The sequence below is a fragment of the Ammospiza caudacuta genome, chromosome Z, assembly GCF_027887145.1.
Source record: "Ammospiza caudacuta isolate bAmmCau1 chromosome Z, bAmmCau1.pri, whole genome shotgun sequence".
Classification (NCBI taxonomy): domain Eukaryota; kingdom Metazoa; phylum Chordata; class Aves; order Passeriformes; family Passerellidae; genus Ammospiza; species Ammospiza caudacuta.
The window spans coordinates 30,955,218-30,980,016 of record NC_080632.1 but is presented as its reverse complement, the minus strand read 5'-3'; the positions used below and the strand labels follow the sequence as shown (position 1 = coordinate 30,980,016).

The 24,799-nt window shown below is 40.0% G+C and overlaps 1 protein-coding gene across 2 annotated transcripts in view; it reads right to left on the bottom strand.

The window, feature by feature from the left end:
• The window catches only part of GOLM1 (golgi membrane protein 1), a 36,749-nt gene extending 20,788 nt beyond the window's left edge, over positions 1-15,961 (bottom strand). The window contains exons 1-3 of one of the 2 annotated variants that reach the window (XM_058823323.1): positions 15,950-15,961; positions 9,448-9,621; positions 6,763-6,942 (exon numbers count right to left, since the gene is read on the bottom strand). In XM_058823323.1, the coding sequence (XP_058679306.1) occupies positions 6,763-6,942; positions 9,448-9,576 (309 nt within the window). In that variant the 5' untranslated portion in view covers positions 9,577-9,621; positions 15,950-15,961. Of the gene's footprint in view, positions 1-6,762; positions 6,943-9,447; positions 9,622-12,063; positions 12,118-15,949 lie in introns of those variants that run through there. The other variant, XM_058823324.1, reaches the window with a different exon arrangement.
• Between the last annotated feature and the right edge of the window lie 8,838 nt (positions 15,962-24,799).

Below are 24,799 nucleotides of genomic sequence, written 5' to 3'. Positions count from 1 at the left end.
TGTGGGAAACAAACTGCTCCAGCTGTACAGCAAATTTTTAATAATAGCAGCTGAATTGTTTATTATTCACCACAGATCATGCCTACATAAGTATTATTCCAGTTAAGAGACACAAAGCTAAAGCTACTGTTTAAAAATAATCAAGCATAATGCAGAAATATGCATGAGGAAGCTTTGAGATAAATTATTTGAAGGGTTTTTTTTGAGCACATACTTTGGACTATGTAAATGCATTTGATCTGAATAATGCTGAACAGTATTCTCCATACACATATTCATTGGAGGTACTACTACAGTAACTCCTCCAGCATTTGCTACTGTCAAGAACCAAGCTAACCCAAGCACATTGAACTGACATGTGTCCTTTCTAACACTGACTGTATGTGGTGGGTGTAAAAGCATAATTAGTATGTATATAAAAGCATAATTGCAACAGAAAAAAGAAAGGAAATAGTTTGATAAGCATAAACACTAAAACTTAAGAAAAAAGGGGCTTTGCATACACAAATATAGCACAAAGGAGAAAAAGATAAGCCACAGAATCAGTAACTCAACTGGTAAGAACAAAACCAACTGTGAATAAAGCAGGATGGGAAGGTAAAATTTATACATGCAGAAACAGACATTTATAATTAACCAGGGAAAAGGAGGGTGCTTATTTAATGATTAACTCAAACTGATTTAAGTCCTTCCAGCAAAGAGAAAGAGCGGTTCTGTCTTGTATGCTCCCGCAACTCCCCACACTACCCTGGCATTAGCATGAAAATAATGCTGGCAACACACTCATCTTTTAGTTATTGTTCAGTATCGCTTGCACTAAGACAAGGATTTGCCTGTTTCCCATGCCCTGCCAGCCAGCAGGTGCACAAGAAACCAGGAGGAAGCTCTGTCAGGCGTCCCAAACTGGCCAAAGGGACATTACTTACCACAGAACATGGGGACAAAGTGCGGGAGCTGGCCAGGAGGCACTGATAGCTGCTGGGGGACAACTTGAGCAGCACCATACAGCACGCACTGAGCAACTGGACTGTGTATATCTTGCTCTGTTGGGTTTTATTCCTCTCAGTTATCAAACTGTTCTTATCTCAACACAGAATTTTCTTCAAAAATCTAGAGGGAGATGTGGAGAGTGAGGAAGCGTCTGCATGATATTTACTTGCCAGCTGGTGTTAAAACATGAGAATTTACCACAAAAAGTCTTATTGTTTCCAGGCTAAGACACTAACAGCCAAACTATGTATTAGTGTATGGGGAAAAAGTTGATAAATATGGTTTTAAGGAAATATTTCTCTTTAAAGTTGATCATTGTGTTGCACGCTCACTTATACTTCAGTGGAGGCACATCAATTAAGTAAGCCTTAGAACAAACTTCAAGCTCAAAATGGAGGAGATATTGTTCATTGAAACCTATGTCCCAATAAACGGAATTCCATTCAGAAATTGCACTTTTCCCCAATAAACACAAAAAAACCCCACCCAATCAACAAAAGAACCCCAAACAAATGAACAACCCACGCACCCAGCAAAACCCAAACCCAAAAAACCACCTCTGTACAGTAGTTCTGCCAAAAATCTGAGACTCAACCTTGTATCACAGCCTGTGACAAAAGCAATCTAGGTTCTGTTTAGTTGCAGAGGACACAAGGACATGCATACCATGACATGTTGGAGTTCTGCCTTCAAAACCACCAAAATTGCAAAGTTAGTTTCTTAATGTTTAAGCACAAGAGGGTTGGTATTTGACACACACAAATACAAAATTACTATTACAGGTACTGGGCAACAGCAAGTAGATTGGAGAAAAAAAAGCCCCATGAAACTACAGGACTTTCACTTCACTTTATTCATTTCCCCTCATTTTACATTTAACAAAAACCCAAATAGTAGGCAATGTAAGCAAAACAAAATAATATGATATGAGAATATTAATATAAAACTTCCACAGGTATATCTAATGCACCTTCTGACTTTTGTCCATTCATTTAGCTGTGAAGAGGTAGCAACATTCCAAGAGTTAACTTCAAACTACATATGCACTAAATTCCCCCTCTCTAGTTTAGCTAGCCTCAGACCACCCTTTTTTTTCTTTCCATCACGTGAAGATATATTTTGAACAGACATGATCTTCTAGACTTCTGTGTACCAGTTATGAGGAAGCATACTGACTTCCCTTGATAATGTAGTAATATTGTGCTGAGGCAAATATGGGACATGAGGCAGTGCTCTCCTACCTCAAAACTTGTCCAAAACTAGAACATACAGCACTGTTTGGGTTGGAAAAAAAATTCAAAACCCAAAATAGATATAGACTTCAGTGAAAAGGTACCTTTCTACTCTCTCCTACAGACTACTGTAATTCCTTCTGAGTGGAGTCGACTCCCTGCATACCAATAGGTACTTTGTGTCAGAAGACTGCTAGGAATTTAAATTTTCCCAGAGGGAGGGGACCAGAGAGCAGCTGTGACCAGAGTTAAAAGATACTGAGCAACAGGACAGTGACATGCTTCACATAGAACATACAAATCTTGGCCCTTCTCAGTAAAACAAGATTTGGGTAGGAGAAGATTTATGTAAATCCAAAGAAAACTACCAACTGCAAAATCATACTCATGCATTTCAGAGATATTAAACACATTGTTGCCCTGTTATGCTCCTCAAAGAGACTTCTGTGGCTCTGTAAATCCCAGAAGCTGCAAGTCCTGAATAATAACCACATAGAATATACAGATTAGAAACAGCCTTTTTGCACTCCTGAACTGTTGTTATTGAGTGTTCAAGTAAGACTACTTGGTCTCATCACTCTACTTCTGCATGGAATAGCAGAACCCATTTCCTAAATCTACACTAATCCTTAAAAATTCAAGCAGGTTTTTTTAAAAATAGACTGGAGGCAGTAGTGTTTCATAACTACAACAGTAATTTTCCAGAACTACACTGCCCCAGTGAATGGTGAGCCCACACAAGCATAATACTCCATTACAGTATAACAGGCTCAGACTACCAACCTTCTATGCCCTCATCCTTCAAGTAGCACAGAGACAGGTCTACTACAAAAGAAGGCAGGTTTAACTCAAAGTGATTACTGCACTGCTAGTGACAATGACTTTAACTGAGCAAAAGATCTTACTGGTGTTTTGGTTTGGTATGAAAGTAAATCAGTACTGTAATTATTCTGGGTTTTATCAGCAGAGTATTAAGACACAGTGAGCAGAGATGAACTGCAGTTATGATATGTCTCAAATGTTACTTGTGACTTGCTCTTGGTTAGAAGTCCAGATTGTGTCTCTCATATGTGAGTTTCCTCTACAGACAAAAGAACCGTAATTTCTTCCTCAAAAAGTGGAAGGCTTGAGAGGGACCAGTCATTCCTACAGAACTGCTGAAAGCATTTTATTTTTCTTTAAGAACAGCAAGAACTATGCAAACTCTTATTTACGACTCAAAGATCTCTAGTTAGTTATAGTCTGTAAAATGCTTGGGTTGAGAGTCTCGGGATTTAGATTTGCATTCATTCTTCCTGACTAGGTAAATACTGGCCACTAATTCTCACAGAGTAAATGTTCAGTTCAAGGAGAAAGCTTCCCACAATCAGAAAGGGTGAATTCATTACTTGCCTCCCAGGAATCCTAGATTCCACTGGAATCTATGGAGCCAAAAAACAAGGATACATGCTTATATCCTGTATATACCTTCATATCTTATACACTCAAGATACGAACATACAAAATACATTTATACATGGACAGAGATACACACAAACAAAAAATCACTCAGATGCTGACTTTTCTTATATTCCATATCCCTCTGTAAAATAACCTCTGATCCTAGACAGCTTCTTCCAATAAAGGTCATTAGTGAGCAGAATTAAGGTTTCCCTATCTTCCCTGCCACCCTATCCGAGGCATTCCTGAATTACAGTGGATGAATCCATAGCAACTTGGCTGATGTCTTCTTTTGACAAATGCACAGCTTTCCAGCAAAACAGCTCTCCCTACTCTTAAACTAGAGTTGGAAAACAAACAGCATATCCACAGGATATTTGCTGTGTGTCACAAGAAAAGCAAATTTTGAATTTGATACAAAATGGTGCACAGGCACATACCTGCTCACCCTACCACTTGAGGCTCCTGAGTGAGACACATGTTCTTCTCCAGTCACAGAATGCAGAAGTCAGGAAATTAGTACAATGCACCACTTCCCTAGGGTATAACTTCCTGGGGTTTCTAAGCAAGCTTTATAGACTGAACAACTGTATTTTAGGGAGATAGAGGGAAAAGAATTTAGGAGGTAGGAATTTCAACTTCATTGGCCCCAAAATCTACCTTTCCCAGCATCCCACCTCTAACACTGAAAAGCCAAATGAATTCCAAGGCAGCCATAAAGCACAGTATTTTCCAAGCAGCAGCTGCCTGTCTGAGGAACACATGGAGATAGAGCAAACACCTTGGAAGTGGGTTAGATGTTTGTCCAAGGCCATCCAGGTGCTTGTTAACCTACACAGACCCACTGTAACTGGGTATTATGGATGCCACACACTTGCAGCTTCACCGCCTATTGCATGAAGAGCACTTCCTTCTGCTCAGTCTGAATTACAACTTGATCATGGCATTTGAGGCACATCAGTGAATGCAGGACAACCCTGCCTTTCCTCTCCAGCCACAAATATTTTCTGTACCATTTGGAATCCTGAAGATGACTGTGATGATTCTCCTCTGCTGACCCTTGTCCAGCCTGTAAATCGCACTCTGGATTCCTGTAGAGAAACTACTGCACAGATTTGGTGACCTTTGCTCCCCTCTATGCATTTCACAGCACTTCAAAACTCCACTGGTAACCCCCTCCACAGAACAACTATCAACCCAGTGTAATTCTAAGCTGCTTTGTAACTTTTGCCTTGTCATTCACCCTTGCAATATCGCTGTCTGACCACACGGCTGCATAATATCTCTACAAGCCACTTCAACTCCAGGTGTGAACGTGCTCACTTCTCTCCCTCGCCTTTATCACCAGCTCTTTCAAGAGAAAACTCCAAGATAACTCAGAAGAAAGACTTTCTTTTCCAGAAGCCACATTGACTCTTCCCCAGACACCACATTCCACCCCATGTCCAACAGCAGTCCTAGTTCTGTAAAACACCTGTTACTACTTCTCCTGGCATGGAGGCCACATTTTATGAACAGTTCCTGTATGCCCACTAGGCTCAAAAACACCACAAGGAAAGTGGATTGCGTGCTGCCACCTAACACTCATCTGATGCCAGAAATCTGAAGCAAAAAGATGGCACATCATGCTTGGCAGAAGCAACATTTCATTCACTAAACTTTTCTAAGAACTCCTGGATGAGGTCCTGTCACCATCTCTCAACACTTGCCCCTCTTGCTAGTCTGTGCTGAAAATTCTCTGGCCAGCCCTTTCAGTGTCATTTAGTAGCTCTGGCAATACCTGCCTATAGAAAGGAAGCATAATACTCCATTACATTTGCCCTTTTCTTACCTTTGAATTTTATTTTTTCCACTCATGCATGTGTTTTCACTCCCTGTAGGACTGAAGCAGAAAGCAAGAAAATGCCACAGCATTCAGGAGCAACACCCAATAACAGGAGGCAGAAGTGACAAGATTTGATTACTTACTTGAATACTGTCTGAATATTCTGAGATATCTTTTTTAAAAATGCACACATTGAAAAAAATAAATTGACAAACTACACCTCATCTTTTTAAAAGTATATGCAAGGACCGAACAAGGGAGAAGAGAGAAATTATCAAGGATACAGGTTTGTCTCAAAAGAGGTAAAAAGAATTGGTTTATTATTTCCTGGAAGACTTGGAGTAAGGATTATTTCAAAATAAACTAATGATGTATGACATTGATGCAAGCATTTTACCTTCCATTTTTAATCAATTTTTGTTCCTCTAAGTTCTTCAAAGATTAATCTGGTTATATTTTTCTCAGGCAACACATTTTGAGGAACAAACCATTCCCTTACAGTGAACCTGCTACCTGAAGAGTACCTATCACCATCACAAAATGTGACTGTTCAGCCTTCTGAAGGTAATAGTCCTGGAAAGCTGATCTATAAACTTCAGTCACGAGACTCTATGAGAGCAGCAATTGAATACTCTCAACTAAATGCTTCTGTGAATAGGGAGAAAATGGATATTACTGACTAGCAACTGCAATCAAAGTGGTATCTGCAACACAAGCAAAATACGCAGCAAACCAGTTTGCAAAATACTACACAGCAGGAATCATACACACTGCTATTTAAATGGATTTGTTCACATTCTTCACAGCTGTTAGGAGCACTGCCGTGAAAGTCTCACCTTCTCATATCTTCCCAATACGATTAAGTTTTTGAGGCAGAAAGCCAAGATGCCACAAAATTTTTAAAGCATTTAGAAATAAATGTCAACCATTTATGCTTACAAATATATTTGGGAATATATCTCTTAGTCCATCTTCCTCTTTTTCCTAATTTTTAAAACATTACTGTACAGGAAAGAAAGTGAAGGGACAATCCAAGTATGGTAACAATTTATAGAGAGGATAAGAGTTTTATTCAGAACTGCTGTTACTTGCACTTTTTAGTATTTCAAAATTATACAACAACAAATGCTAAAATGTCCATTCAATGTCCATTTTCTCAATATCATACAATATAAAATGTTTTGCCACACCAGCATTGTCTGTAAGCTGCAACATGTGAGCACCACTTCAGTAAACTACAGTCTCACAGAAAACTGTGGCTAGGAAAAGTCCTACCTTCTCTTCCTGATGTGCTCTGTTTGCATTTTCCATCTGAAAGCTGTGCAAGGACTGGATTTTGTCAATCTGCTGCTGCTGCTTCTCTAGCTCCCCTTGGAATTCATTCTTTTTTTGTTCCACAGCACCCCTCTCCGCTGCTGCCCTGCGGACTTTGCCTTCCAGATCCATGACGCGACCCTGAGGAAGAGCAGATTAGCCAAAGCAATCAAAAAATGCTTCCCCCTTGCCCGAATCTTGTCCAATATATTCAAGGAATAGCAAATTTTACAGCGCTAACAATGCAGATATGACAAAAGTCCTGTGTCAGCCAGGGATACTAGTCATACACACAGACACACACTTGCGTGGTTTTATATAAATTAACAGGAGTGCATATTTTGTAAAGACTCTAAAATTTCTGTTAAAGATGAGAAAAATTAAAAGCTCAGTACTTGAGCATAAAAAAACACCCATAACATAAACATAAGAAAGATTAGAAACTACAGTCTTTCTGAAGTCAAGGTCAAACAATTTTTTAAATTTTTAGCCCATACAATTCTGACAGCTTTACACTTCTCAGCGTTGACCCCAAACTAACTCAGTGTGGAAACTCAGCTCTCAAACCAATCTGATTCCCTGAAAGAGCTAGAAAAGAGTAGAGGGAGGACAACACTGCCCAACTTTTACATGAACAATTCACATATAGCTATTATACAAAGACATATATGAGAAAAATCCATTCATTCATAACCAGAAAATCATCATTCCTCTTGACTGCTTAAAGAACAGCTACAGTCAGAATAAAATTCAACACCATCACATCCTGTAAGAGGCATATGCTAAGGAATCAAGCCTCATGTTTTCACATTCTTTCCTCCTCCCCCACCCCTCTTGTTTGTAAGTACCAATTTAGTTTTGCAGGATGTTGTTTCTAAACATTTGCTGTGAAGAAATTGTTCTTCACAGCAACTAGGAATACAAAAACATGCAGGGGGCTGGGGATATCAACAGAATGAAAAAAGATCTGGTGATTCCAGGTGGACTAAAAATTAAATATAATAAAAACTGCACATGTTCCAAGACTCCAAGAAAATCTTCCAAATCTCCTTACACCACGTATGTAGTGTGTCATGTCCCACCTACCCTGCCTCTCTGCCACAGAAATAAAGAAAAGAGAGAGGAGTTAGAGGAAAAAAAAAAAAGGAAAATTACTTGCAGTTTAGCTGGAATAGTAAGGAAAACACTCCTTCCATTTCAGTCATAACACCTGCAAAATCCTGCCAACAAACAAATGGGTCTAGAGAGAGCTGCAGACGCTCCATCCACGTTCAGCTATGCTTTTATTCCATTCAGACTGTGTGACCATGCCAAATTGAAGTAATTTTCAGGCTAACTTTAGGAGAAATGTGTAAGATGGCACAGTGTACCTGTAGTAGTATCTGAGGACCTTGTGTCTCTAGGTTATGGAGATCAAAATGAATCTGTGGCATATTATTCTCTCTATCAGCTGCTTCATGGCTGTGCAGCAACACTTCAGTAGTACTGACACAGTTACTACCCACTGGTAGCCACCACCCTGAGGCTTAAGGGAAAGCAAGGGATGACCAGGGTCTCAGAAGTCATAAGACACACTCTTAACCACATGGCCAGACACAAGTGCCCTTGTTTGAATACTGCCAGTTCTGAGGTGAAAGAAACAGGAGTTCAACTCCTGTTGACAGTACTCAGCTGCCCACTCAGTACTAAAATTTGGCTCAGTTACAAAGAGCATACAAATTCACTGGATAAACTGGGAAGGAGCTCTCATGAGCCACGTTTAATCAACATGTTGCTAGTTTTTAGGTCAGCTTGTTAAAAACAGTAACAAAAGAAAAGGAAAAAAAATAAAAAAAAGAGGGGAACAAAATAACTCTCCTGCAGAGATTGTCACAAATCAGAAATTTGACTCACATATCCTATATCAGAACAAATGGTCCAGAAAGGATTAAAACCTAAGCTCAACAGCCACAAAAAATACAGTTATCATCAGAAAAATATAGTTATCATCAGACAAGGCAATTATTACATGTGACTTGTATGTTCTTCTTCAGAAAGATGACTAAGAAACACAAATTCAGATTTCGTTTCTGAACAAGCCACATTTCCTTGTACAGTATGCATACAATGCTACTGGTCATGTATAAAGACAAATCTAGGAATATAAGTGTGCTAGCTTTGACTGGGATAATTTTCTTCACAGTGACTGGTATAGCGCTCTGTTTTGGATTTGTAATGAACACAGGGTTGATAACATAAAGATGTTTTTGTTATTGCTGAGCAGGGCTTGCAAAAGCCAAGGTCTTTTCTGCTTTGTGTACTGCCATGATGGCAAGGAAGTTGAGGGTGCTTGGGAGGGGACAAAAGAGGATGGCATTTATCACATCTTTAATGTGAAACAGCACAAGACAGCTGAACGTTTTGTGAGAGCAGAAGTAACAAGTATCACACATGCAGGTGTGTTCAAGTTTTGGGTTCCTCTCAGGTACAAATAGGCATTCGTCCCATTTCCCCACTACTGATAAGCAACAACTATAAAATTTGTGGAAGTTCCTACAACAAGCTGAAGTTCCTGGCTCACCACATGAAGGAGAATCATCCTTCTCGTGAACTATGTTTACTACTTGCAGAAGTACAAAGTGACATGCAGATCAAAAGGAACATTACCTGCAGATCCATGCTGCGAGAACTTGCAACCCAGTAATTGAAACCCAAAACAATTATGCACGCCACGAGCGCAGCCACGAGGAGTGGTGGAGACTTCATCCCGCGACAGCTGTTTCCAAGTCCTACCATTTCAAGAAGAGAACAAATCTGAAGAATCACAGCAAGTAGGGAAACCTGCAAATTAAAAAGGGCACATTGTACTGCATCCCAAACTACAGCTATTTTATACATACAATAATGTATAATACAGCCTATCAGCTGACTGCAAACAGTAATGCAACAGCTGTCAGCTGATAGGCTTACACCCAGCAAGGAAGGTAAATGTACTAGTGTTGACCTGTCTAGATATTTGCATCTGAAAGACAAAGAAAGGTCATCTTAGCATATACACTATTAGCTTGTACATAAAGCCTCACGCGCTCTTGAGGGAGATGTCTTGAATGCTCCTAACAATATCATGCAAATCTGCAATAAACAGAACCAGCCATTTTTTTATCATACATCTACCCAAAAATCTATGCAGACAACACTGGGGTAGAGAACAGATTGCTTTTTACCTAATTTACTCAGAAAATTAATTTAGTCTTGCTGTTTGAAGAGTAATTCGCTTTGAAGAGTAATTTGCTTTCTAAAATTGGACCATTCCAACTTATTCCATCTGGCACTACTATTCTAACTTCTTATTCCTGAGCCTGTAAATAAATACGTAAATAAGACTGAACCAAATTATTTAAAGGAGAACCTAAAAATAACAATTATTATAAATATAAGCAGACACTCCACTGATTTCAATGTTACATGGCATTAAGTGTTCTCCATTTTGATGCCCAGCTGCTTTCTCTGCTCCTACAGAAAATAAATCATGAATTAGCAGTACCAGGGATACTACTGGTTGTTATTGAGATTTGTGTTATTTCTGTGAAACAGACCATCTTAAAAGATAGGCAGGGGCAAAGGGTAGCTGCAATTCTCTTTGAAATAAGCTACATTGATTTTATGGTGTGGTGATATCTGGTCTTAATAAGCCTAATGGCACCTAGCTTCATTAATCCTTAAACTCCAAGAAATCTTGGCTGCAGTTTGTAGAAGATTGCTTCCTTGTAAACTGAGATTAACTTTTTTTCTTTCTGCACTCCAGCAGTCAAAAGACAGAAAAAATAAGCACAGAAGACGAGGCAGTCAGCAAATATATATGCATCATAAGACACTAGTTAAATCCAAAATGTATACATTTACTAGTAATATATTGTACAAACTCTCAAGGTACGTATTTTTAAGCGAAGCAACCTCTTCCCTACTATTGCAACACACAAGTGGCAATGTTTTAAAAATTAATAAATGGTAGCAACTCTCAAAGGATTTACATGTGAACATACACTGTAAGCACAGGGGAAGAATGTGATGCCAGCATTTCGCAGGTCCCAGAAATGCAAATTCTATTGTACATCCAGCACTTAAGTCCTTCAACAGCTCACCTATACCTCAGTGTCCACATGCATTCTCTGCAAAATTCCCTCTCTGCAGTCAAGATAGATTATAACTTCTCATTTCTCAGCAGACAGTGCATAATACTGTCAGATTCACAAAGGTTTCCAATCTGTGTGCTCATTTGAAAAGTTTCCTAATTTGAATTTGAGGGTGGAACATACAGAGCATATAAGAGTAAAATGCAGCTTCCTGAAAATGTTGCCTCTTCATAAACACCCACACACACCACAAAACAATCCAAAGAAGTCTAACACCTGAGACTTGAGTTTCTCGCCTAAAGGAAAACTCAGCTAAGGCACAAAGGGACACATGCAGCACAGCTCCAGAGGACACCCACAGGGCCACATACAGATAAGCAAGGTCAACACCAGGAAGCAAAGGCAAGGAAAGGAACCATGTTGTTTGGATATTTTTTTCTTGTAATGCAAAAAATTAACACGCAGTAGATTAAAACACACACAGAGACATGCACAAATTTCCAGTAGAAGCTATGAATTGCAGAAACACATACATCTTGCACTATGAATTGCAGAAACACATACATCTTGCACAGACTCTTATCCTACTGTGTCATCCTAAAAGAAGCACCTGAGAAGTACAGAGCCACCATGTCTTACACATGACCCCTGAAAACCAAGAACCCCCAATCTCTAGAGCAGCAAAAATGAGAGCACAAAGGGCATGATGGAGTTAGCACTGCCATCTCAGCAAAGAACAAGAGAATCTATTTACTTTTGCATACCAGAATACAATACTGTATTTCAAAAAAGGTCTGTCAGAACCCATTATGAAGTCATCTGTATCTTGTTGTCTGCTGTAATAGTAGGTACACTTGACAGATGGAAAAACTACAAAGAGCACTGCCAAGATGCAGTGATTCATTCTAAGTGTGACTTGAATAAAATAACTGGTATTTTCCTCATAGCTGTCAGAAATAGAGAAAACAGTTCACATTATCAGCAGTAACAGCTTGCACTGTAGTTATCTACTAGATAAATATATGGGACTAGCTGTTTAGCTCAAAAATTTTCAGAGGTAAAGCAACCATATTGTTCAAGGAAAGAATGATGAGTTCTCCATGCAGCTTAAAGCACAGGCACAAAACCATGCTAAAAAATGCCAACACACCTAAATAGTAGACAAATCCGGCAGCATCAGCACCTTTTCTGCTGTTTCCACCTGTTAAAAACAAAAAGGCAAATAAGTGCTGGTTTCACTAAAGCATGTTTGACTTCAGTACATTGCTCTTTCTAGAAAAGAGCAGTGTTGTTTACTCATAAATAATTTATATTAATTAGGAATATATTTTTATACTGAACAGAAGGAATAGCAAAACGAAGAAGGCAGGCATGAAAGACACAGAAGGCTCTTCTGTTCACATACTGCAGACCCAAAACTTTACCTCAGCTGCAATATCAATATTCCCTCTCTTGTTAGTTTAAAAAATAAAAATTGTTTAACTTTCTGCCATGGGTACACATACTCACATATTTTGGAAGAGAGATAAGCAAATCAGCTCAATAAGCACATCTACATGCAAACCTGTTTGCACATGCTGTTTTCCAGGAAACATCTGGTCTGGCACAGTTATTTGAGTTGGATTTCAAATAAGTTTCTGATCTTATGGGTAAGAAAGCAATTTTACTGAAGATGAAATCCAACAATGTCCGTGGCAGATGTAAAAACAAGCATATTTGTAAAATTCCTGACTTCTGAACAAAGATTCCATCCTTCTGTTTTTCCAATCTAGTGGTGCTTCATTGAGAAGGAGATGTTTTAGACTGAGATATTCAAGCAAATTAACACACAGCATACTTTTACTTCCCACAGTAAACAATTCTTTCTTTTTACTGTACTCAGCTGAAGTAGGATATCTGGTATCCAGCAATCTTTTACTATAGATAAGGAGCAACGTTGCCAACCAAGCCTCAAGACCAATACAGTAGTTCTAAAGACAAAACAAAATGGTGCATTTCAGACTCCCAGAAGGAAAGCCAAGTCTCTGCTCACAGGGTTCAGCTCTGTGTACTTTCTTAAGACCCACCAAGCAGAAACAACCAGAAAAGGTGAAAAATTCAATAGACACACAGCAGACAGTATAGGAAAAATGTTCCCTTTCCCCCCACCACCACACCTGCCTACCAACCACCTCCTCCACCATCCAGCCACTGCGTGGTACAAAGCCAATATAAGCCAGAGCAGCATCTAAGGACAGACCACAGCCAAAGCAGCCACCGAAAATTGAAGGCACAGCTTCTTGGAGGTCTGAGTACTTGCAACTCTGAGTAAGGACAAAGCCTTACTGAAACCCCTGCAAAAACCAGAGACAAGACACCAAAAAAGAGAAAAAAAGAAAAAGTCCCAACAAGGACCTAAGGGCTAATGCACAGGATAGAGGTCACATAATCCCATCCCAACCAGACTGGACCAGAACGGGGAAACTTCTTCCACACTAAGGGAGCCCCTCAGAGAGTGGTGCTTTCCCCACCTATTGCAAACTCTTTTCCAACCTCCCAGTGAACTTCTGGAAGAAATCCCTGTGGTTTTTTTCAGCTATTATCATGAAATTCCTACGTCTGACTGCCTAAGTTAAAGCACAGTGTATTAACCAAACAAGTTAATCAAAACTTCTTCCATTGACAAGTTAGTTAGGTATACCCAGATACAACTAAATCAGACTAAAAGGTATTAGAACTTGAATTTTATTTTAAAAATAAATAAATGAGACTGGGAAAATAAGTAATTCTTAAAAGAGTGAATCAGAGAGCAAACATTTGTGTGCCCGGTCTTCCAAAAATAAAGGTGACCATTTTTTTGAGTGGGCGGAAATGGAGTGCAGAAAAAAGTGAGTCAAAACCTTTCAGTTTTCATCTCATAAATGGTTAATACACAGTAGTGATTATCTTTGAAAGGTAAATCCAGCTTGTTCTTACTCACAGCAGGATCTTACTTACAAGTACCACTATTCACAGCCCCATGGAGAGAACCAGCTATAGCCAGCAGCAACCTTTATGCTTTCAAAGTTGCACAGACACCCTGTACACACGGCTCAAGGAACTGTACACGGTCACAAAACAGAGCACACAGATTTCTTATCATCCTCCACAGCAACACTGTCTGAGAGGTTCTTCCTTTCAAATTTGCAAGTTAAAAAAAAAAACAAACAAATATTTTTCCATTGGAGATTTAAAGTTTGGGCACTGAACTCAAGCCGGCTGACCACAAACTTCCTATATGCCCTTCACAGGGATTTACAAACTGCAGGAAAAAAAGAAAAGAAAAAACACTCTGAGACATTCAGCAACAGCCGCTACTCAAACTTCTATACTTTGGATGAATGTCACAGAGTCACTGTTCACCAAAATTATCAAGCTACACTCTTTACAAGAAGGGAACGGCATTTTCACCACAATACATTCAGCAACTCCATTCTCATCCTGCTCAGGAATAACCATTTATTTGATAGTCAATTCAGGTGTCAGGTCTTCCTTTTCTAAAGCATTCTAAAATAGAAGTAACAGATTAGAAAACTATGAAAACCCTAAAAATACACTATCTGTCCAAGGATAGGGTCATTGTTACCACTTGTTCACTAATCATATTTCAGCTCAAGAAGTCTCTCCTCTTTCAAATGACTGCTTTACAAGAAGCTAACGTCCAAATACTCTCTTTATCTGATTAAAGAGAATTCCCAAACAGGTATGTGGCAAAACAGAAGCTAGAGGTTTAAAGTAGGTATCTATCCCAATGACAGAAGTTGGCTAACTAAAAAAACCTTGATAAAATGTTCTAGAATACCTGGACATGTTGGCCAGGTGAAGTTTTTGATAGCAGTATTACCACTGAAAATAATGTGTATGAAAATAAAATTAAACAAGCAAACTTATATACCTGAACTATCTCAAGAGTTAGTCAGACCACTCACTTATTTTTATGTATATATTTTGTTGCTGGTATATTTCCCATACAACATGAACCAGCTTTTTAACATCACAATTAACAGGACACCCACATATCTTAAATGGAGATTATGAAACAGAGTTACAGTAAGTTTAGATTTTTGATTAAAAACTCAGTAAATTGCTACCACTTCCCCACCACTACAAAACTACACATATGGTTTAACTGCAAAACATGGAGACCTCCCAGTAAGAGTGAAAAAAAAAAATTCCACTATATAAATAGTTCTTCAAAAGCAAAGTGCTGTCAAGATGTAAGATGAAAGGCCATTCAAAAAAAAGTCAATTCAAGAGCAAGATTTTCTAAAAACCTGATCAACTCCTATCTTCATGCTGACAAGGGAGTCCTATGAAGTAAAACAACTCAAACTTCCTGGGTGTAGGTGATAAACACAGTGCCCACTGTGTACCCAATATCCGAACCAAAATTTCTGAAGAGGTAGGGGTAACTAACTTTTCCAAGCAGAGGCGGGAAGGCCTCTGGAGGCACGAACTTTTCCAAGTCCCTGAGCAGCGGTAAGGCCTCCGCAGCCCTGCCCGCGGGGAGGGAAAGCAGGGCTAGCTCGGAAGGAAGACGAGGATGGTCAGCAATCTCAGGTCACCAGCCCAGCTGCGACAAACCAGGGGAGGCCACCTAGCCAAGGTAGCCGGGAGGAGGTATCTCACACCTGCGTTGATTTCGAATATTATTATTTCTACCTCCTCTGCGAATATTCAGAGATGTTTCCGGCTCAAGACCCTTCAGAGGGAAGGCTGGCTGAAGAAACAAGGAAATGCTATCAGTGTCCGGCAAGCACGCCAGTTAAGCCCTGCCACGCCGGCCCGGTACCTCTGTGAGCACTGCCGGCGGCGAACGGCGAGTGCCCGCGGCACGGAGCCGGCACGGAGCCCGCGCGGGGCCGCCCCTCACCGCCCCCACGGCCGCCCGCCGCACACGCCCCGCGCCGGGGCCGCCGCTCGTCCCCCACCGCCGCCGGCCGAGCCGAGCCGAGCCCGGCGGGGCACAGCTGGCACAGCCGCGGCCCGGCGCCTCGCAGCCCGCCCGGCGGCCTCACCTGACTGTGCCGCCAGCTGCGGCCCCGCTAAACAGAACAGCGAAAGCCACTCCGTCGCCTCTCGTTACCCGCGCCGCCCGCGGCAAAGAAGAGCGGCGGCAGGAGGCCGGCGGGGCTGGGCGCAGAGCCGATCCCGCCCCTCGCCGTCCAGCCCCTCGCCGTCCCGCTGGCGTCTCCGGCCGAGAAGTGCCCTGAGCTGGATGTCTGCACCGGCCTGTGCCACCCTGCACCCTCCGCCCGAGCCTCTCATTCTTTCACCAGCGCTTCTGCTGAGTTACAGATTTCCTGTCTTGACCACAGGAGCTTCAGTTCTGGAAAGCGGCACGTAGGCGAAGCTGAGTGTCAGAAATCAGAGGTGGAGCGGCAGAAAACTCAGGAAGGCTGTTTCAATACCTATTTTTGACAGCCAAATGGATGATGCTAGTATTTTCTTCATTTTAAAAGAAGAAAAGTTATTCAGTCTGTTTATTACATGGTTGCCATTAACTCAGCTGGAGTTTCCACCATCTAGGTAGAATCGTAGAATTGTTTTTCTTGGAAGGAGCCTTAAAGACTATCTAGTTCTAGACCATGGGCCTAGAACCTCTTCCACTAGATCAGGATGCACAAAGCCGTGTTCCAAACCAGCCTTGAACACTGACAGGAGTGACACATCCAGAACTTCTTTGGGCAACCTGTTCCAGTTACTCACCACTCTCACAGTAAATAATTTCTTTCATAATTTGATGATTTGTGAGGTTTTGCTTTCTAAATTTCCGTTCTTTCAGTTTGAAGCCATTCCCCTTGTCACATCGATGCAGTTTCTAATGAGGAGACCCTCTCCAGCTTCCCTGTAGGCCTCTTTCAGGTACTGGAAGGCTGCTATGACATCCACACAATCTTCTTTTTTGCAGCCGCAACTTTTTCAACCCAATCTGCATGTTGCTTCTGCATTTTAGCTTTTGCAACTGGAAGTTTAAAAAGCAGAATCTAAGCAGTATAGAAAATCTAGTGAAGCAGCAATTGTAGGTGCTGAAAAAAGCAAAATAATATATATATATATATATATATGTAAATTTCTACCTGAAGAAAGACCACAAACTTAACAAAACCAACCTGCTACGTATCAAAACATAATGCCAAATATGAGGTTTTCTTCTCATCTTTGAAGACTGTTTAAAAGTTGATCAAGGTATATTATATATTTATTTTTTAAAACAACTCATACAATAGCTTTGTCTAGACCAGAACTGGAAAATTTTCTTACAAGTACACAATGGATCACATCCCACTAGTTAGGGAATTAATTGACTTCCAAGAGGGATCTGAAATATTAATAAAAAAGGTATCATTATCTTAAAAAATAAATAGCCATGCATTTTAACAAAGAACTAACAAAACCACAAGGGCACATCTACATATGTTACCCTGCAGAAAAATTAAGGGTCTTAGCATGGTCTCTTGGGACCAGTACTAGAAGCAATGTACTACAGCCCCTGAAAAGTCTAGAAGTAAAGCAATTAGCAGAAGTCTTCTGGAGGTGTATCTCCTGAGTTGTTTATATCTGAAAGAGAAGGAGCAACTCTCAAAAGTTTGTGTAAAAAATAGATTACCTTGAACTATATTTTATTTAATAACATGCTGCCTTTTTTTTTTTTTTTGCCAAATGGTAAGCTAAACAAATCAAATTCTTCTTAATCTTTCACTAAAAACCATATCTAACTAGAAAATCCAATACTACTTCTTTTCCCTCATAACTACTGACGTCGTTCCGGTAGAATATAATTGTTAAAACAGTTCACAGAACCACGGAATTGTGAGAGCTCTGGATATCATCCAGTTCAACCCAAACTGTGTCCAGAGAGCTGCTGCCACACATGCCCAGAGATTTCTAGTTCTTGCTTATTCCCCACACTCTCTGCATTTGTGTACAGGCACATCAGGGAGGTAATCTAGCACCTAGGGTCCCTAGGAGAGGTGTAACAGGATTCCCCATAACAATACACACCCTTGATCTGAATAGCCTTATGATTCTCATTTGAGAGGAGGCCAAGGTAGCACTGGTTGGCATGGCCCACTCTCCAGGAAGAAGTAAAGGCATAAGCATTGCTACTTTGGACCCCACAAGCCATTCAGGGTAAAGCTTATCTCACCAAACTGACCAGTCTGCTGCCAAAGATTTTCTTTCTCTTTTTAGACAAGTGGATCCCATCTCTCCCTAACAGGCTACAGTCATTGATGTTCAATCCATTTGTAAAAAAGCCAAAGCCTTCTTGATGGCACCAGAGATGAAGCCAGACATTGATCTGCACTACACCTCTACTTCTGCCTTCTTCAGTTGTGAAATTACCCTCTGGACATGGATGTAAAAATTAATTTCAGAAAATCATTTTCAGATAGCAGACGAACTAAAATTCAAACTATTCAAGAAAGACATTAGTCATGTCTTGGTGAGAGTAAAGTCAAAGGTTTTACTATACTATTACTTCTAAAGATCCCAAGAAACAGGAGTCTAACTTCCTATAGTGAAAATGGAGTTCAATGTTTAACGCATTCTGGTTTTTCTACATAGCACTAACTTAAATAGCCAGACATCTTTGTCTACTGTTGACCTATTTTATCCATGCAATGTCATGCATTGTAGAGTTTGGGGATCCTGCCTTTGAATTATCATGAAAGAATGACAGTGGAGATTTTTTGTTTTGTTTTTTTTTTTTTTCAAATTTCACTAAGTCAGAGCTAAACACCAAAAAACCAAAGAGGGCTGGGATGCTGAAGACAGCAGCTGAAAGATGGATGATGTCCTCTGCTGCTGTCTTCTGTTTTCAAAGGTGGACATCTGAAATCCATGTTACATTCTTCAGAGGTACTGAGCATATTACAGGATCTGAAAGATCACATCTGCAACAACTTTCTCAATAGCAGACAAAAGTAATATATGGGATTTCTCTTCCTCTGCACAACATGTGTGCATGTCCATTTTTAGTGTGTGGTGACTTCTGGGCATATTCAAGGTCTGACCTATCATCAAAAAAACCTTATAGGCCACCCACCCACTGATTGTCAAATTATGGCCTACATTTTTCAGGATGTGCACTTTAGTGATGTCATTTGGCCTTGAAAATATATATCCAAAAAATCTTGAAGTAAAATGAGTGCAGGTTGAAACACTGAATAACAAGCTATCAAATGGAATCTTACTGCAGTCATGCTTTACTGAAGCCCAGACAATGATAAGGGGTTTTCTTTTCTTGTCACAGATTCTGTGTGCTTTCTCTGAGCAATTCTGAATGGTGCCCCTGGGCTTAACTTGTACAAATGGCAACACTTTTCTGGCTTCTTCAGGTCTGCAGAAGTTGCCTCAGTGTCAGTTCTCTTGCTTAATTACATTGCCTCATTCAGAGAAAATGCCCAATGTGCTCTGATATGCAAACAAAGAGCTTCATGAAAAATCCTGACGAGCTGTCGGAATTACAGTTAGGAAGGCTAGTCTTGCTAGGACAAAATCAACATCTACTGTAAGAGCAATAAAATGCCACCTTAGAAAAGAACATGTTGACTTGGAGAGCTGGATCGTTACCAGATGACCTGTCAGCTTCACTGATTGGCTTCTTTTCCTTCTTTTTCTTCTCTGTGTCTTTGGTATTTTGGCAGCTAACTTGTCCTATCCTGGGAAATAGGCTTTTCATTCATGAGATGCCTCTAAATGTTGCTTTAGGAGGTTTATTGGTTGATGTTAATCTTCCGTATTGGTTGATGCCATTTTCTTGGGAAAAGTATTACCTGCAGGCAATGGCTGTATTCACTCTTGGTGGTTCACCTTGGATGTCTATGGAGTTAGAATTAAGTCAACCTTTTCTCTTCAAAGATTGTAAATAATTCCTCTTACTGGCTTGCACATAATTCCATATGTGTAAGCCAGTAAGAGGAATGGAACACATTATTTTCTCTAGTTGTTATATTGATGGACAGCCTTCTATGACATCAGTTGCATATGCAATGAAGGATGCCAGTTTTGCAAGCATTTGCTACAACCTTGTGTATACGAGTACAGTCCCATGCATGGGTTACAGGCTAAACCTGGTTTTCCTGGAGCATGGGCTGGTATTTGTAAAACTATTTGACTGGAATTCATAAAGCGAAGGATATAGCCTGACCTCTGCTGTGCAATTACAGAGCAAATCAGTCTTCTCTGTTCTTCAGTGAGTCAGAACAATAATGCTGTTTTTACCTAATGAGAGCGCTGAAAGGCTTAACTTATTAGGGATAGCACATGGCTAGTCCAATACATAAAACAGAGTTTAAAGTTGAAAAAATTCTCTTTGGGTCATGAATGTCTAGCCAGAAAACAGTGGTATTTTCTAGAAAAACTGTCAGTGATACAAAACCACAATTCTGCAGCAAAGGGCAGTGTTAATTGACATGGTAACTGATTGCAGTTTTGGCTAACTTGCCTCACTTAGCTTATAGGAAGATAAAACATATAAGGATCATTTTTTCCACTTCTTAGTGCCAGAGTTCACGTTACATAAGAGGATATGGTAATGTAATGATAGACTGTATGTGACTGTATTCTACCTCCAGTGGCACACAGTATTCTAGCTCCTTGATACAGGGCTCTGATGTTGTTACGAACAAATGTTTGAGATCACTTAAAAAATCATTGGTGAGGGTATCATCAAAAGCCAGATTTAATATTAAATGACATCACGACAAAGCTCATTGGCAAGATTCACTCAACTACTTACAGGACAGTTAAGGCACAGCAAAGAACAACAAAACCATACAAAATCCAAAATCAAAAGAGACATGATGGAGAATTCTCTAAGGATGTGTATATGGCCAGGGGTTGGGTGTGTGGGTGTGTGTGGGGGTGGGTGTGTGGATATGTTTAGATATGTGTGACAAAGGACAGTGAGGGCAAGGATAAAAAGGAACACAACCAAAAACCTTAACAGCACTCAAACTTAATAGTAATTTAACTTATACCTTAAACTTAATAATTTAGGGTTGTTGGAACAACAACTTAAATTATACCTAACTTAAATGATACTTTAAACTTAATTTATAATGTAACTTTAATAATCTAACAGAAGAATAGGTCTTAATGGCATTTAACCTAATTTATAACTTCAAAGTTATACTTAGCAACTTAGGAAAAGAGCAACACTTAGCAGCGTTTAAGTAAGGTTAAGTCTTAAGTCACAAGCTTACTTACAGGCCTAACTTAGAGGGTACTTAAACATCTAAGAAAGTAGCATTTCTCTCAGATGTTGCACATGCGCACATGCATGCAACAAAGACAGAAAGAGTCAGTGCAAGCAAGGTACCTGTGAAAAATTCCCCTTGGAGATCAGTGAAAAACTCACTTCAGATGCTTTTGCATTTCCTCATAGATGAAGGATCAGGCCTCAAGGAGTGGGGACATCAGACCAAGACTTGTTGCTGTTTGGCGATCTTCCAAGTATAGCAAATTTGAGAGTTCGCTGTCTCAGAAAGGCTTCCCCCTCAGAGGGAGGCTGCTGGTCACAGCCCACTGAGATCCAGGAGAGCTCAAAGGGTTTCGTTTGGACTGCTGTTTATAGGGTTTCAAGACAGTAGGCTTTAGTCATAAAGTTTCATCCTGGCCACAGTTTGGATCAGCTCTTTCTTGGAATGTGTGAGAACAGGAACGTTGTGCCATTGAGGCAAGAAAAATACTTTCCAAGGTTATTCACAAGGAAAAAAGGAGTCCTTAGACAACAGTTCCTGGGAGCAGACCATGTTTCTGGTAAGCTTAGGAAGAGCTAAGCCCAGGTGCTGTTTCCAAGGCTGAGGCCTACTGAACATTTCTTAGACTGCAGTACAGCCTGGAATAGGGGAGAGGGGGAATGCACCACTGCAGGTGTCTATAAAGCGCAGGCTGATTTGCATCTCTTTACATGAATTCTGCATTACATTGTACATAACACCTGCTACATGTGCAGGTACAGCACAAAAAGGAAAACAATTATAAGGTTATGTGGGAATTGCTAGAAATACTTTGGAAATGCAGGTGGGAAATTGAGAAGTATCCAGCAAGGCAATCTACCTATAAATTCAGCACAGTAAGACAAAAGGAGAAGTATATTCTGTTTAATTTATGGAGGCTCAAACATAGGTTTCATACAGTGGTATTTGTTTATGTGAAGGTAATGCTGTGTTTCTGGGACTGGTGCCTGAGAGGCACAAGAGTCTGTGTGTGAAACAGATCTGTCACCTTATGGATCACAACAGGGAGGTAGTACAGAGTGACAGCCTTACCAGTGACTTAGTACCAAGACAAAGAGAAGTATTTCCACTGGGGCTGCTAGCTAATTGTTCGCTCTTGGGCTGAGACTGCTTCCAACATTAACTCCCTGGCTACCTGTGTCAAATCTCCTTTTGTCAGCAGTTCAAAGATGGTATGTACAGGATGCCACTGAAGTTGAACAAATGTTTCTATACTTCCAACATAACAGCAGGAATAAGAATACATCACCTTTGAAATACATCACATCAACAGCATTTGCACCTTTTGCACTCAAAAATATGGTACCACAGCAAATCCTGAAGTTTCAGATTAGACACAGCATCTGTGACATTCTTTTCCTTCTGCAAACCTACAAGTATTACTGTACAACAGGCACATTAAAAAAAAATTTTACAATACTGTTACCTGAAGAGACAAAAATAATTAGCAAATAAAAATACAGAGTGTGGAGATGGCCACCAGATGGTAGCAAACATGTAGTGTAGATGTCTGTCAGATGTTCTCAATTATATTGGATTTCTTGAAAGAGAAAACACTCATGTACATGTTTAAACATTTGAGTTCAACAAGCTGATCTATAAAAATACAAATAAAATTTTGAGCAACCACTCAAAATTTTCTACATAAAACCCACCATTTAGTTATATCCTTCATGGTTACTTTGCTACTGTTAACAGAACACATCCTTAGTGTTCTTTCTGACAAGTGAGACAAAAATGATTGCAAAATTCAGCAGAATGATTGACAGTAGTCTTCAGACAACTGGTTGTTGAATAGTCAAATTTTGTCCTCAGTCTAAAGTCAAGAAGACTCCAGTGCTTACTACCTGCCTAACCGCTTCTGCATAAAGATTGTAGAAGTGAATAATGTACAGCGAAAAAAAACCTTTTCAGGATCTTCAAACATAACTCTATGCTAATACCATCTGTTCAGCAAAGCAGCAGTGAGACCCTAGGCTCTAGACTGTTCTAGAAAAATATAAGAATTTACCCTTTCTCATAGAAAAATAAATACTGACCTCCTAATCACAAAGAGTAGTTCATTACATTTCTGCTGACCCTGATTTACACAGCTACAGGGACTGTGTGGTACATTGTGGTTCTAATCCCCCTAGACATGAAGACAACATAACATTTAAGAAACAAGTCTTTCCAAAGCTGAGTGTATGTATAAGGCAGACTGCATGAGGCCTTTTGGGAGCTTTCTTTGCCCTTTGTTTCTGAGTGAAGTGCCAAAACTTACATCTGCAGGGGTTATCACCACCAGATGTGAACAAAAAAACACACAGCAAACCAAAGCAATAAAACCAAACCAACAAACAAAAACCAAAACAAACAAGACAACCCCACTCCAGTCTATGCCATCAACACCACAAAATTACTGCTATTTTGTTTGTAGAACTCTCTGATTCAAAAATTGAGATATTGATAGGAAAGAGGATGATAGCTTTTGGAGAGCTCGCAACATCACTGTCATCTCTACACAAAGGATGTTTATGCTACTTCATTTTCCAAGTGTCTCAGGCCTCTAAAATACTTTGTGTCAGAACCATGGGATATGGTTTTGGATCCTTTGCTTTTTAAAACATGTGAAAACAACCATTTGGGGTTCTGTATATAAGGATAAATTGTTGCAAAATTACTGTCTTCAAGTTCTTTTTTGGTCCTTATGCTTTTTTGGATGCCTTTTTTGTACCTCCTCCCTTGATACTCCAGAGGCAGCCAGTAGAGCAGCTGGGCAAGTATGCATCCACCATGACAAGACCTCATCAAAGCCTCTACATTAAATAATGTTCTGTCTGGATTGCTTTGTTGTTTTCTGACAGCTGGGAAGATGTAACCTTATTATAGATAATCCCTTGCTCCTGCTTCTATTACCTTCCTTGTGATGACAGAAATTAACAGGTATCTGCACCTGTCTTCTTCATCAGTGGCTGCAGTTTTCCTTGAGAAGAGGTACTGTTTAGTATTATGTTCCATCATGTTTCTAGAAAATTAAATTATTTCATAGGGACTAATTATAAAAACAGTAGAAGCAGTGGAAAGTGTAATGCTAGCAGTGCTAATCCCACTATTGAATTTGTATAGGAAACAGACAGCAAAAGGCTGTTTGGAACAGCAGTGATAAATTTATCACCCTTGGCACAGTGATGCAATCCTTCTACTGTATCTTGGAAAAGGAGTCTGTGCAACTTTTGAAACATAACTATGTGTACAAAATCTGTAACCTTTTGCCTGTTTATGGCATGCCAAGGATAATTCCTGAAGTAAATTCACAGTCCTCTGCACAGCCATGGACTGCCTTAGGTCCAGCAATAAACAAGCACCTTTCATGAGCTGGCAGCTCTGCAGCACAGAAAAGCACAGCTGGCCCAAAATAGACTAGAGCTGCATCAGATCTGCATGTCACCCACTGCGCTGCCCTGAATAGCTCTTTGTGGATATCACTTTTAGAAGTGCAGTCAGACTTGGCTCTGAGACAACATCCATAGGCCTTTATAGACTTGAAAGGTCTAAAAATAATGTGTTTGGAATAATATACTTCAGCTAAGACTGTGACAACCCACTGGAGCATAACTCAGTACAGACTGTTTCTTTTGC